Consider the following 14,964-nt stretch of genomic DNA (forward strand, 5'->3'; position numbering starts at 1 on the left):
AATATTATATAGTAAAGCCGTTTATCTAAAAGAGACAAAAATATATAGAATGATTATTTCAATAAAAAAGTAGGAATTGCTACTATGTCAGATTAATTTTTATGTTGTAAGAAGAGAATAAACCCATATTTGAAGACCCACTTATTTTGAATCATCATATTATTAATGTGTTTACTACTTTGATCGATAACTAATATGCGTAAAAAAATTGACTAACAACCTTTTAGAGAACGCCACTCCACTTCATTCACGTTTTTCTTATTTATTATTTTTAGCAAAAAAAAAAATAATGTTTTCTAAAATAAGTTAAATTGTATATGCATTAAACATCAAAATTGATATTTGATGCACTTAAATTTAAGTTATAATCTTTTAGGTATATAATAAAAAAAATAATCGAATCTTAGAAATATATTATTTTTATAAATAATAGATAAATAATATATATCTTTTATTTTTCTATAGTAAGTCTTTTTTCAAATGTACTTTAATTTCATTAGAAAAATAAAATTTCTGTTTCTTTTAATTTTTTCCTATTTTCTTTATCTTTTGTGATGACTATGATTGAAAGAATATTTTAATATTAAGAATCATATCCTATTTCACTTGGATATTAGTTTCTTAAAATCACTACTAACTATCATCAAATAACATTTATTTTTAGAAATTGTTACACTTAAACTTATTTATAATTTAGTCCTTAATAATCAATTATTTATTTATTAATCTTTAAGTTAGATATTTCTCACATGCACATTAAATTGCCAGCTACACCTCAAAAATAACAAAGCATCAGTTGGATAATTACAAATGAGCTACACGTGATTCTTTTCTCTGCGAAGCCCGTTCACATAAGAAGTAAAATACTTGTTAGTTACCATCGAAAGTTTATTTTGACTCTATATATTAATATAAGTAATATATATTGTATTTGTATTTCTCATACCTTTCTTAAACGATGATCTTTGAAGCGATAATGGTAGCATGTATAGATATTTATTTTTCCATGATGGCGACGAAAATGACACATACTCTAAATCCTTTTGTCAAAACCGATATGATGAGGAAACACATTCTTTCCTTTCTTTCTACTTTTATTTAGCCAAGGACAAGGTTTAGTATACTTAGTGCGCTGTATGACTTATTCAAAGTCGAACAATTTTTCTTTAAACATGATAATTGACAAAAATGACAGAACTTATCGTTGTCCTTTGCATCTCTGTTATCTGTTAATTGAATCTCCATGTATTGAGAGATTAGTCTCCGATTTTCGGATAGGAATATCCAAAATACCTACGTAGTTTTTCAGTCCAAATATCAGTATACAACGTTGGTACGTTGCATTGTGAAAGGTTATAAGTTCTACGTGGAGTATTATTTGGCTTAGAAGGTGGAGCATTATACACACTATGTTTCTTCTAAGAAAGAAAATCGAAAGAGAGAAAATCAAAAGAAAGCAAATAGAAATTAACGAAATGCTGATAAAATGGGTAAAATTTTAGTTTATTTGATATGAGAAGAATGTGAAAGAAAGTGAAGAAAAAGAAAAGTTTTTTTCACTTGTTTGGTTAAATAGAAAGTAAAAAAGAAAAGAATTTTTTTCTTAAATAGACGTACAATTATAAATTTGAAAGGAATGTAATTTTGTGTAAAAAAAGGAATATAATTTTATACTATAATATTAATATTGTTCATTTCTTTTATTTCCTTATTTTTAAACTTGCAAAAATGAAAGACTAAACATAAAATCTTAATATTTTAAAATAGAAAAAGTCATTTTATAATAAATTAATATTCAATTAAATTAAGAATTTTCTATTACACAGAGTGTGTATTCTTAAGAGACTAAAAATAAAACAAAAAATATTTTTTTTGTCAAATAAAGAAAAATGAATCATCGGTAACAACAACAAAAAATGATTCATTATTTTAGAATTTTCTAATTTTTTTAATTAATTAGCCAATATATCTAGAACATAGAATAGAAAAAAAAAATATAAATAAATAAGTCCATCAATTTTATAATGCAGTATCGAGCTTGTTTTTTGGCCACCCTTCGTAGAGACCTACCTCATCCTATGTAAAAGTATAATGCATTTTGATCCTAAACAAAGGAGGGTCAGGGACTTTGACACTATATATGTGCACTGTGGTTGGTGGAATGTGATTAATTGAATCAATTAATTAAGCTCTTAATTTTCTATGAGTGGGTTTAGGATCAGATCTCAATCTGAACACCATACCAGATTCTCTCTTGTTTCAGTGGGTGCAAATAACGCTGCTGCTTTATTGTTTTACACATTTGCTTTAATTATCAAAACAAAGTGCAACCACTTATGTTGCTCATGTTATATGTAATATTCGGAAGTAGCATCTTAGAGATTTGCATATACAGAGATAAATTCTTGAGTAGACATTCAAATCATTAGTTTAAAAGAAAAAATGTCTGGTTGGCGGCAGATTCAGTTCATATAACACTCTTCTCACTTCAGTGTTCAAGATTTGAAATGAAAAACGTGCACAGCATGACCCATTTGACACAACCTTCTAACATGACATGACATTTAACTTTTTTAGCTAACAACAGCACTGCTGAATACAACAAATGTTTGCTCGCGTGTAATTCATCAACGTAATCGCGAGACTTAGAACCTGAAAATATGAAATTAATGTTAGAAAGTAGGAAAGATTATATACAAAATGCAATGTGCGAAGCTTACATAGAGAAGGAAGATTAGGAGATAATGAAATATAGGTTAGCAGGGTTGTCCTTCAATAATACCATTATGCTAGTGTTGACTTCCGGTCGTCAATCCCATACAACACCAACATGCGCGTGATAATGACAAGTATCCCACTAAAATTGATGGCTTGTTGAAGAAAACTGTACAGCCTTGCTAAACTATTCTTCCATTTCCCAATTACTCTGATAATAGTGTATATGTAAGGTAATCCTCATGATTTTATAAAATTGAATTAGGATCATAACTCATTTTAAGATAATATTAAAGTTTATTTGTTAGACTTATCATATATTATTTGTTATTAAATAGTTATATGACTAAAGTTATATATATATATATATATATATATATATATATATATATAAAAGTAAAAAATAATTATCATATTACAAGTTAATTTTATAGGTTTAAATTAGATTTAACGTCACAATTCTAAAGCCTTTAGAGGCACAAGTTTAACAGTAGGATCATATACAGTATACAGTACTTCTGTCAACATTTTAAGCTAGCCATGTTAATAGATTGAAGTTGATTCCTAAAGTAGTTTTGAAAACTTGAATTAGATGACTAACTCCAGCAGTCAGAACTGGGAATCGATGAAATGGTTGATCCAATCAACTTCAGAATTGAAGGAGCAAAAAATTGGTCGAACAATTCAAGAATAGGCCAAAAGAAGTTAAGAACCAAGATAAAAAAAAAAAATGATTTTCACTAGATTATTATTATTATTTTCAAATGAGTAAACTCAAAAATATGTTTATATGAGATCTACTTATGGATTTTTTATTATTTAATTATTTATTATAAATTTATGGTAAAGAGTAGCATTCACATACTTTCATGTTTCTAAATAAATTTTAAATAATAACAAAAATATGTCAAAAAATATTAATAATGTTATTCTTTACACATTTTTTACTTAAATATTTAATTAAATTCAAATAATACATATATTTCAAATTTACAACTTAACTGCCAACATATAGCAACTGCACAGGGCATGGTAACTCTGTAGACTGCAAGTGATAGCACCTACATCTATCTTTTAATTAAATTCAATCATGTTACAAAAATCCTTGAATCCAAATGAAAGGGGGAAAAATACATAATAACAAATGATAAATATAACATTGCTCTATAAGCATCTCCTTAAAGGAGAGTTACTGGAGACTTGAAAAGAAACTAATATTTCCTCTTCCTAATTTTGGAACTCATTGATCGGATAACATTATCATCCGTTAACATTGTCTCCTCAAGAGGGGTAATTGATTCAGGCTTGGTGAAGTAGGTGAACAGGAGGTAGATGCCATCCAAATAAGTGTTGGTCTCCCCTGCTTTGTTTTTCTTCTTGATGCTATACGCTAGTGGAATAACTCCTCTGTTAAAAACCTCCACATACATGCCACCTCCAGCAACAAGCACCTGCAAGAAGGAAAACCATACGAATACACCAAATTCATCAGCACTTCACCATAACATTGCAGTTTAAGTCCAGGCTAACTATCATTATTTCAATTTTTATTTTTTTTAATGAGAATCACTAGTAAAAAAAGAAAAATAATGATTAGTTAAATCGTGTGATTCATATCCATGATACGAAACTGCACAAATCCATTTATCATTTATGTATTTGAGGTACATAGTTACTTGAGATTCATCTTATGATACAACTCGATGGGTAGCCAAAACGTATTGAATCGTAGGAAAATCATGAATCTTAAGATTCTAATAGCTATGCATCAAAGAACAATTAGTTTATTATTCAAATGAAGCCAGCACTGCAGTGCATCCCAATGAATATAAAGCAACAGAAACATCATCACATCAGTCATCTCATCTAATCCATAAAAAAGCATTTACAATGGACGAGTTCAAGGACTGATTCACTGAAAAATGATCAGCAGATACAGAGAGAAAGTTGCAGTTTTTTTTCCCCCAATGAAAAGATAAAACATTCTGCACAATCAATCATACTCAAGTGAAAGTCAAATGTAGTTTCCTAATTATAAACAGATACAGAATCACGGAACAAAAAGCTATGGCATATAAAGTTCAATTTGATTATCTTAATGCATCTTAACTTGTGTATGAAAAAAAAAAAAAGTTGAAAGTGTTAGAAATTGACCTCCTCGTACTTCTGGGTGAGTGCAAGTCGTTCATCCTCGGACATGTCGGGCCTCAAAACCATCATAGTCTCGTACTGTCTGAGACCCGGTGGGCATTGGGGTTCCTCCTTTTCCTCCACGCCCGTGAAGCCGGGTCCACCGGGGGAAGAGGGGTCATCTTCGGAGCCGAAACCCCCTTCGAAGAATGAATCCGAGAAGTCTAGGGTTTGGGCTCTGATGGAAAACCCATGATCGTTTCTCTTTGGGTAAAAGTGGGATTTTGATTCGGCAAACAGGGTTTTGGGAGTGCGAGAGAATGCGGGAATTGGAGAAGATAAAAAGCTAGAGGAAGGTTTGGAGGAAGAAAGTGGAATATTGAGGGAAGAAGAGGAGAGAGGAACTGAAGTGAGGGAAGACGAAGCCATTGCTTTGCCCCTGCTAAGCTAAGCTAAGATATACGGCTTCGGAGGTGAAGAAGCTGTTGTATCCTATCACCCAAACATAGAGATGCGGATAAGGCGAAATGAGCGCACACCAGCGCAATTTAGAATTTGTGTGTAACTATTTTTTTAGTGATTTATTGTTTGTCAAATACACGGAAGTATATTTCAGTATAAAATTAATTTAAATGTATATTTCAATAACATTTAAAGGTTCGGTAAAAAAAAAATAACATTTAAAGTTTTAAAACTAATTGCATCAAAATTAATTATTTAATTTGAAAATATTACATATTTATGAATGTTCATAACATGAGCTGAAATGATAATATGAGCTGAAATGCTCATCTAGTAATAATACTTGAAACCTCTCGATTTATATTTTATTTTATTCGTAAGATATATTTAAATTTAAATAATATTATATTCATATTCATATTCAATCCAATTGTATATAAGTCATTAGGGGAAGGATGTTAAACTTGATTTATCTCAAATTTAAATTTCATGAAGAAGAAAAATGTGATTGTGAAAAAAAATCCTACTAAAAATCACCAAGTCAAATTTCTTAAAGGAAATTAATTGTTAGTCAAACTAATAAATACTCTACATCATATCCTGATATAAACAAAATGTAAAATATTCATTAACAAAATAACATTATATAAAATATTATTCATTAAGAAATATATCTTGTGAATAAAATAAAATATAAATCGAGAGGTTTCAAGTATTATTACTAGATGACACTTCTGAAAACGTGGTCATTTTTTAAATTCGTGAATTTCTGGCCATCATTTTCTTAAATCCCCATTTCAATTGATCTTTTAATCGCTAACTTTGAAAAATTTTATTCATTCGCTACTTCATTTTGCACCAATGAATAACAATTTGTAAAATTAGTGACTAAATAAGAATTTTGTTAAGAGGCTAAAATGACCAAACACTGAAAATTATAAAAATTAGAATGAAATTTAGTTCTTTCTTTTTTATTCTTGTAGGGTTGTTTTGTTTAATCAATGTTCTTTTTGCATTCGGCCACTAAACAAAATCAAGCCTCAAAATACGACTCTCAGCCTCAAAAAGAATGCCAAACATTTCTTAATTCTTAATGGAAGAATCCAAGTGGTTTTGATAACCCGACCAGAGTTTTCAAGGACAACCCTGCAATTAAAAAAGATGCATGGCCTGCATACTGAAAAAGTAACATTTGTTAGAATTTATAATTTATAATTTATAATTTATAATTTCAATTTAATATCTGAGAATCATATTTTGATGCATTTATATTATATTGGTTATAATATTAAGTGGTCTAATTACGATGAGTTCATAGACTTTTTATTTGGCAATTGTTAAACATATTTTCTATAATTATTAAATATACTTCTTCTTTTTATTATTATTACACCACTTACCTGCCCCTTTTTTTCCTCACACCCCTCTCAAATTTCACTCCAAAAGTGAAAGCTGATGTACGGAGCTGCTGCCAAAACATGGAACCGTGTGAGTGTCACGTGTACACAACACTAGATTTATTAATTATTATTATTATGTAAGTTCTATAAAAAAAAATATTATTAAGTTATATATATGGCCATCACGAAACAATATGCAACAAATGCCGCATTATTTGGGTCGTCTTTAGATAGCTATGGCGGAATTTTTTATGTTGTGCCTGATTTTATTTCTTTGCCTCTGTTGGCGGATGTATCTTCGGTCTCTTTCTATAGAGGTTGTTAATTGATACGCATCAGTTCATGTCAGGTAAGCAGGAAATGCTTCTTTCTTCATTTCACCCAAGTACCAGAAGGTTGCAGAAAGAGTATAATGTCTAGGACGTCGACTTGCCAGGAGTATTGAGCAAATAAAGTAAGCATGAGTTTAAGACGCATTACCTGTTAAAATCCAAGGTCAAAGCTTCCAAATGTTTCGCTTTCACACGAGAACTCCTCACCAAATAAAGTAAGGCTGGGTTGACAATCACAATCTGTCTCACTCGTATTTGTCGGGGCATCCTTCTGAGAGTGGGACTACATATACAATTTAAAAAGACAAAATTTGAGACAGCTGGAGATTTCTCCAACATATAGTGAGGGAAACCGTGTGATATTTTAGGAAATTTTCTGTAATATGTTTTAGTTTGCAAAGATTTGAATGATTAGAAAAAACACATGAATTTAGGGATTCTAGTCTCTGTGATGAACACTAGCACCTTAAACATAATATGCCATCGCTTATAAAAAAAAAAAAAAGGAAACCTTCTGCATGCTATCTGCAAGTAATATCAAGAGATACAGAAAATGCAAACACAGAGAGACTATACCTGGTGGGACATGTTGACATTCTCGGTGAATTGGAAACTACCACCACTACATGCTGCCGCAGAACCCATTTCAAGCAGAGTCAAATAATAGTTACTAACATTTCAATATCAACAGTCAAAAAAAAGAACAGCTACTAAGAATTAAGAAATATGTCAAAAAATTCCATCTATTCTTGACTTACCTCCGGAAGACTTAATATCAAGGGATTTCGCAGTCGCAGCTGATTCCCTATCCCCAATATTTTGGTGAGACCCATTGGGCGATCGGTCTCCTATAGAAATCCCATACGATCACGTCATCAGGCCATAAGGGACCTATATATCTAGTTAGGTTACGCGTCTTACCTGTTACATAACTCTTCTGAGGCTTCAGATTAGGATTCTGTAAAATGGACAATATTTGATTGGCTGCCAAACAGCAGAAATCAGTTGCATGTAGAAATAATGAAGTAATTTATTAAGATCAGCAACCCACGGCACATCCTAGCTAGTCATGACGATTTCTCGTTGCAGAATAATCAACCCCATGCAATTTTACACATATCAACCGGACCTCGTTATTTATCTATTTTACATTCGACATAATAGTATTGCCTACTTATCTGTTCCCTCTATTTTTTGCATAATTCCAAAGTTAGGGATGCCATGATAATGGAATAATATCATAATATCAATATCAATTACGCGTATTTGAACGTAGTTGTTTGAATTAGAATTCACGAATAAACTTAATCCTAATGTAGGAAATTCATATTCACATTTATGAAGAAAATCATTATCATTAATCTACAAAATGCATGCAAATGATGAAACGAATAAAACTGTATCAACTTCCTATTGAAGACGGGAGGAAAAAGTAATGCAAATGAAACAGTAAGATGAGTGTCAAGACTGCAGGAAATTAATAAGTACGAACCATCGCGTAAAGGCTTGATTGGTGGGGTTATCCTGTTTGATTTTATCTCTTCTAGCTCGGTAATCAGAGAGTTCAATCCTGAATCTTGCCCCGGACAAAGCTCACTTGGCGGTTTTCCTGCATGGTATAACCATAAACATCTGAGAAAGAAAAATCAAAACCTGTTGACAGCTCATTCCAGATATACTACTTGCTTTCTAGTGCTAGGAGTCAGTTTATGGATTTTTGTTGTGATTTATTCTCAATTATTTTCAGATTCCTAGCTTCCTTTTGTCTCTTGCAATTTTACTGATTTTAAGGTTTATGGTCAATTTTATGACATAGGCTTTCATATGATAAGAATTTATTAAATAAGCACTTAATTAAGTTGTTTATCCAAACACATACTACATATATACACAGAGAACAGAGTTTCTTTCTGCTTCCGGATCGTTATTATTCAATATTTTATTTTTGCAATTAATTTCTGACATAAATGGAAGTCTTTTTAATTCATAAAAGTTAAACTGGACATAAGCTTAAAAGGCAAAAATAAACTAAATGAGAAAAATATGTATACAATGGACAAAATATTCTAACTATCATAATGAGATCAAGGGCCTAGGGGTTACAACTAAAATGCAAGGGAAAATAATAAATTTAAATTCAAATGACATGCACAGAACTAAAATAGTACTACGGAGCATACGGATTGAAAAAGAAACTTTTGAATTAGGCAACGACTAACCTTTAGCAAAAGATGGACAGACGTTGTGGAAGCCATTTTGTCCATGTCCTAGTTGTCTCCTTTCAACAACATTATTACCAGTCCCTCGTTCATTTAACTTCACTGGAGAGTGATGACTTCCTTCATGTTCTCCTACTTCTACTAAATGTCCATCAAAATATACTGATTCACCTTCCCTTATAACTTCATCTTTCCTTAGGAACCTGCGTTCTAAAGGTCTTTTGCTCAAATCATACAAAACAACCTGAAAAGAGAACAATAAGCCAATAAGAACACATAGGAGTCATAAACCCAAATAAACTCAATAGAAGCTCATCCAAGGATTCAGTTACAAAGTAAACAGAAATTAAAAACAAATCGATGAAAGATAGAAAAGACATTCAGCGATACATACAGGATGGATTGAAGAGGAAAATGAGAAAATTATAGCATGCGTGGAAAGACAAAAATTAACCTGCTTCCCAAAAGATCCACAAAGTTCAATGTGTAAAAAGCCATCATGATATTTCTTGGTGTTTTTAGTTAATCGTGTAGTATATAGGACCTGCCATTCTGAATTGAAGGGAAAGAGATATATAAGTGAACACTAAATGATGATGGAAACAATGAAGATAATCAAACCAGAAAACAAATGCAACCTCTGACATAATGGACTGCAGATGAAATTGATCATATTCAACCTCAAGTATGAAGGAATCCATTAAAAAGGAAAAATAAAAAATAAGGAATGAGGTCCACTGATTCACTAATTGGTTTCAGTGAATTGATGATAAAATTATATAAGTAATAATTTCCCAGCATATATACAGTTATACACATGTGGATGGCATGCTGCATATTGGAGCTTGTGAATTCTTACAACTGTTTGTTCAATTTAGAATTAATTTTCTTACAACTCCTTGTTCTGTTAATTAAAAAGCATAAATTTTGTATTCTAAATCCACTATATTAGTCTATTAGATTAACAAGGTTGACTAAATAGAACAGCTGTATTCATCACTGCGATTTGTAAATAATTCTTCAGCTCATTAGAGCAAATCATGTGAACCACTGGCAAGTGCAGACTCTACATTTTCTCCCTCTTTTTCTTTTACCCTTACTTCCTTCAATTTTAAATTTTAAAACAGGTATAATAACAGAATTTAGCAATAAGAGAGACATCTATATTATATGTAAGAATTGATTGGAAATATAAAACACAAATGATATCTATAAGCATCCTATTTAAAAAAATAGGAAAAAAGAATTTATGCATAAAAAACAACTGGCCATATATAACAATTTTTCATATCACAATAATTGTCTGCTTACCACCTTTTCCAACATTTACATGGGTATCAGTTTTGAGAGAAGTTTTCTGTCTGCCCATCTTCATTGCCTTAACATTAGTACACTTGTCTGCTAGAACATTGGAATCCGGTGTACAACTTCCTTGCTGCTCACCAATGTCAATCAAATATGAATCAAATGCAATTGATTCACCAGATTTTATTACATCATCTTTCTTAAGGAATCTACTATCTAAGAGTTTCCTGCTTGTGTCAAACAGCATAACCTGAAATATACACACAAGGGGAGAATTGCCCATTCAAGAATTGCCCCATTCATTGTGTTATTCATCGAATCCTGAATACAACTAATACGCAACTACTCATAACAACATTTAATGTGTACTTGGATTAGATTATTCAAAACAACCTGTAATCAAAATCTTATTGAATGAGCTCTTGGCAAAAAAAACTATTGCTATAAATCACATTATCAGAAGGATAACAAATAAAATGGGTCAGAAAGTGTATTTATTAAATAATCTGACCCCACCAATCATAACCTGAAATCAGAACATATATTGAATTTTTTGTAATGAAATATGTCTGACACTCACCTGCACCCCGCTGGATCCACGAAGAACCAGACGTAAAAAACCATCATGGTACTTCTTTGCCTTTTGAGTCACTTGTGTGGTGTATAGAACAAACCATTCTAATTTGAAATGGAAAAAATTAGGATGGTTAGAAGATTAAAAAAATGGAAGTTGATTACACAAAAGCATAACGTCCTGTGATTAACTGTCAGTTTCATTATGTATCTCGACTTTGAATATAATACTAATAAGAGAGTAGTAACAAAAAATTTATGCCACATTCCTTTTTTTTGCATTGGGATGAGAAACTGAAAGAGGAAGCAGAGCAGGGTGTGAGCTCAGCATATAAATTAAAATTTATTTGCATGACACACTAACCTTCAGTACTAGTTTTTGGTGTTTCCTGACTGATCTTTGGTGATCCATACTTAAGCAGTTCTCTCTTCTTAAATTCTGAAAATTTTACAACTATTATACAAAATACAACTACAGTGTACTGCAAATCATACAAGTGACTACAGCTAAAAAACTATCACCAATACCATTACTTGATGCGCTCTAGATCACTGGCACAGCATTGATAAGCCATGGCACACACAATGGGACTTGATAATTATAGGAATAATAAATCTAAGCCTCCTCTAGTCCCTTACAGTGTGTGAGCCAAATTGTGACAGTTTGAACTTTTAATTAGTATAAATGGTCAAATCCTGAAGAGAAAAAAAAATGATGTCATAATCTATACCTCTGATAACTTTTTGTGATGGACTAAGAGGTCTTCGCACTTGTCCAACATTCTCCTTCTCATTCATTTTGGTATTTTTCGCACCATCTCATTAAACATAAAGGCATAAACAGCAAATAATGATTAAAAACTTCAAATACGTAGATTTTAAGGGGGAAAATGCATATCTCAAGTTCTCAATATATAAACTTAAAGAGAAACTATCAGAGAATTCAAACCAGAAGGAGTCCTGAATCTCGAATAATTCTTGAGTTTCCTATCAACATTCAAATCAGATTCAGGCTTGTTGCCTCCCTCGGGATCGCCAATGTCAACAAGGTAACCATTGAAAATCAACGTTTCACCAGAGGTAACAATTTCGTCGTTCTTCAAGAGCCGACACTCCAACAATTTCTCGCACTCATCATACAGCTTAACCTGCACAGTGGATTGAGCGAAGCAATTAGCTATCCCGTTTAAAATCGACTTCCGTGTCCACACCTCGTGACTGAGCAATGTCAATATCAATTTCCGATCCTATAGAACTATTGATTTCGAATTTTTTTGGAAATTTAGGGTGAAAGAGTTGATAGAATACCTTGCTGGTGGAAACGTGGAGCTCTAGGAATCCATCCTGATACACCTTGCGTTTCTGCTTGATGTGTTTTGTGTAGGTCACCGTCCATCGTTTGGAGTCCCCCATTCACAATCACACCAATGGAAACGGAGTGCAGGTGCGAATCATGTAAAGGAAAATGATGAGTGTTCTTCACTCTTCTTACTTCCCTAACCTCTGCAATTTTTTCATCGCCAAAATTTGCTTAGTGAGAGCGCGGGAAGAGGAGGGTCAAGCAACTAATTTTACTTTTCAAAAATATTTTAACCCTAAAGTACAATTTTCCTTCTTCCATTTTTCAAATATGCAATTTTATTCTTTTAATTTTTTAATTAAGATATTTTATTTTTTACTATTAAAAATTTATAATTATAATTTTTGTATTTTTTAATTAAAACATTTGGTTTCTCACTTTTTTTAAAATATATAATTTTAATCCTATTTTTCAATTTTAGACTTGATTGTGTATTTTTTTAAACTTGTTAGCAATTAAATAATTAAAAAAAATTATCATATGTGAATAATAAATAGACATATGTCAATCAATATTTACCGAGTGCATAGATCAACATTTAAAATTGACCACAAAAATTAAAATTGTGGATTTTATAAAAATAAAAACAAAATATTATAATTAAAAAGTAATAGACTGAAATCGTAGAATTTTTAAAAGTGGAATGAAATTCTCAATTAAAAAAATGGGATTAAAATCACAAATTTAAGAAAATAGGAGGATAAAAATTATATTTTAGCCTTTAAATAAATAGATTTACGTTTAAAATAATAATAATAAATAGATTTTGGAATTTAATTTTCATACACGAATAAAAAATAATTATAAATGTGGATGAAAGTTGTCTCGAATACCCTAATAGAACTAGACAACCCTCCGTGGATAATAGGTTTTGTAGGATATCTCGACATATCTACTAATTCTTATGTTGAGCTTATGGTAATCTAAAAGGACATTCAGTTGGTGTTGGATATGGTATTGCAAAATATAATTTGCTGCATTGATTCTCTAATCTCATTCCATTTGATTAATGGTGCTAATAGACAGTAGTTAGTGTTACTCGAGAAAAGAAAAAATAAATAAATCAAATACTAGCAAGAAAATGAAAAATCAAAGGGGAGTGAATTAAAATATAACAAGCTAAAGGGAACAAAATACAAGCACTCAATAAATTTATGTTGTAATGTTATCAAACTATGCACCCCTCAATTATTCATAGCTGTGTCATTTATTATGTTTAAAAATACATTTCGTCTAGTTTTAAATTTTTTTTATTAGTGGGAAATCTCTTTTAGTTATTCGGTAAACAAATTTTTTAGTGGTTTTTTCGTAACTTTTATTGTTTTTTAAAGCACTAATTTTAAATTTTTTATATTTTCTTCAACTTTTATCATCGATATATTTATTAATTATTCCTATAACCTTTTTAAAATAAATAATAATTTTATTATTTTTTTATCATTTTATACTTTTAAGTTACTTTAAAAGTTAATTTTTTCGAACATTTCTAATTTAATAAACCATCTTTTCAATTTTCAACTAAGATTATGTGTAACAAAACTAACTAAAAAGTTAACAAGAAGTTGAAAAGTTAGTTGGTAACTAGAAGATAAAAAATTAATCATTAAATTAGAAGTGTTCGATAAAAATAATAATTTAAGTAGTTAAAAAATATAAAATGATAAATAATAATAATAATATGATTTATTTTTAAAATATAAAAGTATGGTTTATTTAAAAATATAACAAGGAAAATAAATAAATATATCAAAAATAAAAGTGAAAAAAAATATAAAATGTTATTTTAAATAGTGTTTCAAAAAACGCTAAAAGTTATTGAGAAGTTACTACAATAAATTTGTTTACTGATAAGTTTTTTAACTAGTAAAAAAAACTAAAAACTCACTAAAACACTACTAAACATAACCTAACTTTCCAAATTCAAATTAATTTTTTAGTTAATTTTAACACATATTGCCTAAATATACAAACATACTAAAGAATTCAAACAACTACGGGTTACAACAATCTAATACCAATTTGCATATATTCCCTCCTGACTTAAATAAATTTAATGGGAGACACGTGAATTAAGGAATTCAGTTAATAATATTTAATTCAATTTTTTTTTTATTAAAAATCTATTTTATTTCCTAAAATACCCTTAATAATAATACTCTTAGAATAACATTTAAACTATTACGCCTTAATAACTCTTGTGTACGTTTCCTATTTCTTTCATTAATTTGGTGGCTCATCACTTGATTACTCACGCAATCATCATTGCCCGTTTTTATTACTCGCTTATCATTGATTGGAGTATCTCACGTAAGGCTCTTGATAAAAAATTTAGGCAGTAGGTATTTTTATTTTTATGAAATATATTGGTGGCAAAGATAAATGTTAAGTGCACTTTACAACTTCCCCGTAATAGCTGCTCAACTTCATTTAGATTCAAGTGCTCCATTTGCAAGGATTTATTTAAACAT

General features: G+C 30.3%; 2 protein-coding genes across 6 annotated transcripts; both read right to left on the reverse strand.

The window, feature by feature from the left end:
- Nucleotides 1–3,725: 3,725 nt before the first annotated feature.
- On the reverse strand, nucleotides 3,726–5,386 carry LOC114421089 (30S ribosomal protein S6 alpha, chloroplastic-like). Its single transcript, XM_028386882.1, has 2 exons — nucleotides 4,870–5,386; nucleotides 3,726–4,166 (listed from the first exon to the last, which is right to left on the reverse strand). Exons 1-2 carry the CDS (start codon nucleotides 5,272–5,274, stop codon nucleotides 3,927–3,929), a joined length of 645 nt encoding a protein of 214 aa, XP_028242683.1. The 5' UTR covers nucleotides 5,275–5,386; the 3' UTR covers nucleotides 3,726–3,926.
- A 514-nt stretch (nucleotides 5,387–5,900) lies between these two features.
- LOC114424494 lies at nucleotides 5,901–12,692 on the reverse strand. Of its 5 annotated transcripts, none has more exons than XR_003668998.1 (15): nucleotides 12,445–12,692; nucleotides 12,086–12,284; nucleotides 11,868–11,954; nucleotides 11,501–11,575; nucleotides 11,144–11,241; nucleotides 10,573–10,813; nucleotides 9,713–9,810; nucleotides 9,259–9,502; nucleotides 8,532–8,648; nucleotides 7,961–8,023; nucleotides 7,798–7,887; nucleotides 7,616–7,668; nucleotides 7,188–7,322; nucleotides 6,708–6,772; nucleotides 5,901–6,484 (listed from the first exon to the last, which is right to left on the reverse strand). XR_003668998.1 is itself a non-coding variant. In XM_028391354.1 (14 exons), exons 1-13 carry the CDS (start codon nucleotides 12,547–12,549, stop codon nucleotides 7,191–7,193), a joined length of 1,605 nt encoding a protein of 534 aa, XP_028247155.1. In that variant the 5' UTR covers nucleotides 12,550–12,692; the 3' UTR covers nucleotides 5,901–6,484; nucleotides 7,188–7,190. The 5 variants fall into 5 exon arrangements, 2 of the variants coding, with proteins under 2 accessions (XP_028247155.1, XP_028247154.1); XR_003668996.1 differs by having other exon boundaries at nucleotides 10,570–10,813; XR_003668997.1 differs by having other exon boundaries at nucleotides 6,708–6,775; nucleotides 10,570–10,813.
- Nucleotides 12,693–14,964: the final 2,272 nt, after the last annotated feature.

This window comes from Glycine soja, chromosome 8 (assembly GCF_004193775.1).
Source record: "Glycine soja cultivar W05 chromosome 8, ASM419377v2, whole genome shotgun sequence".
NCBI lineage: Eukaryota > Viridiplantae > Streptophyta > Magnoliopsida > Fabales > Fabaceae > Glycine > Glycine soja.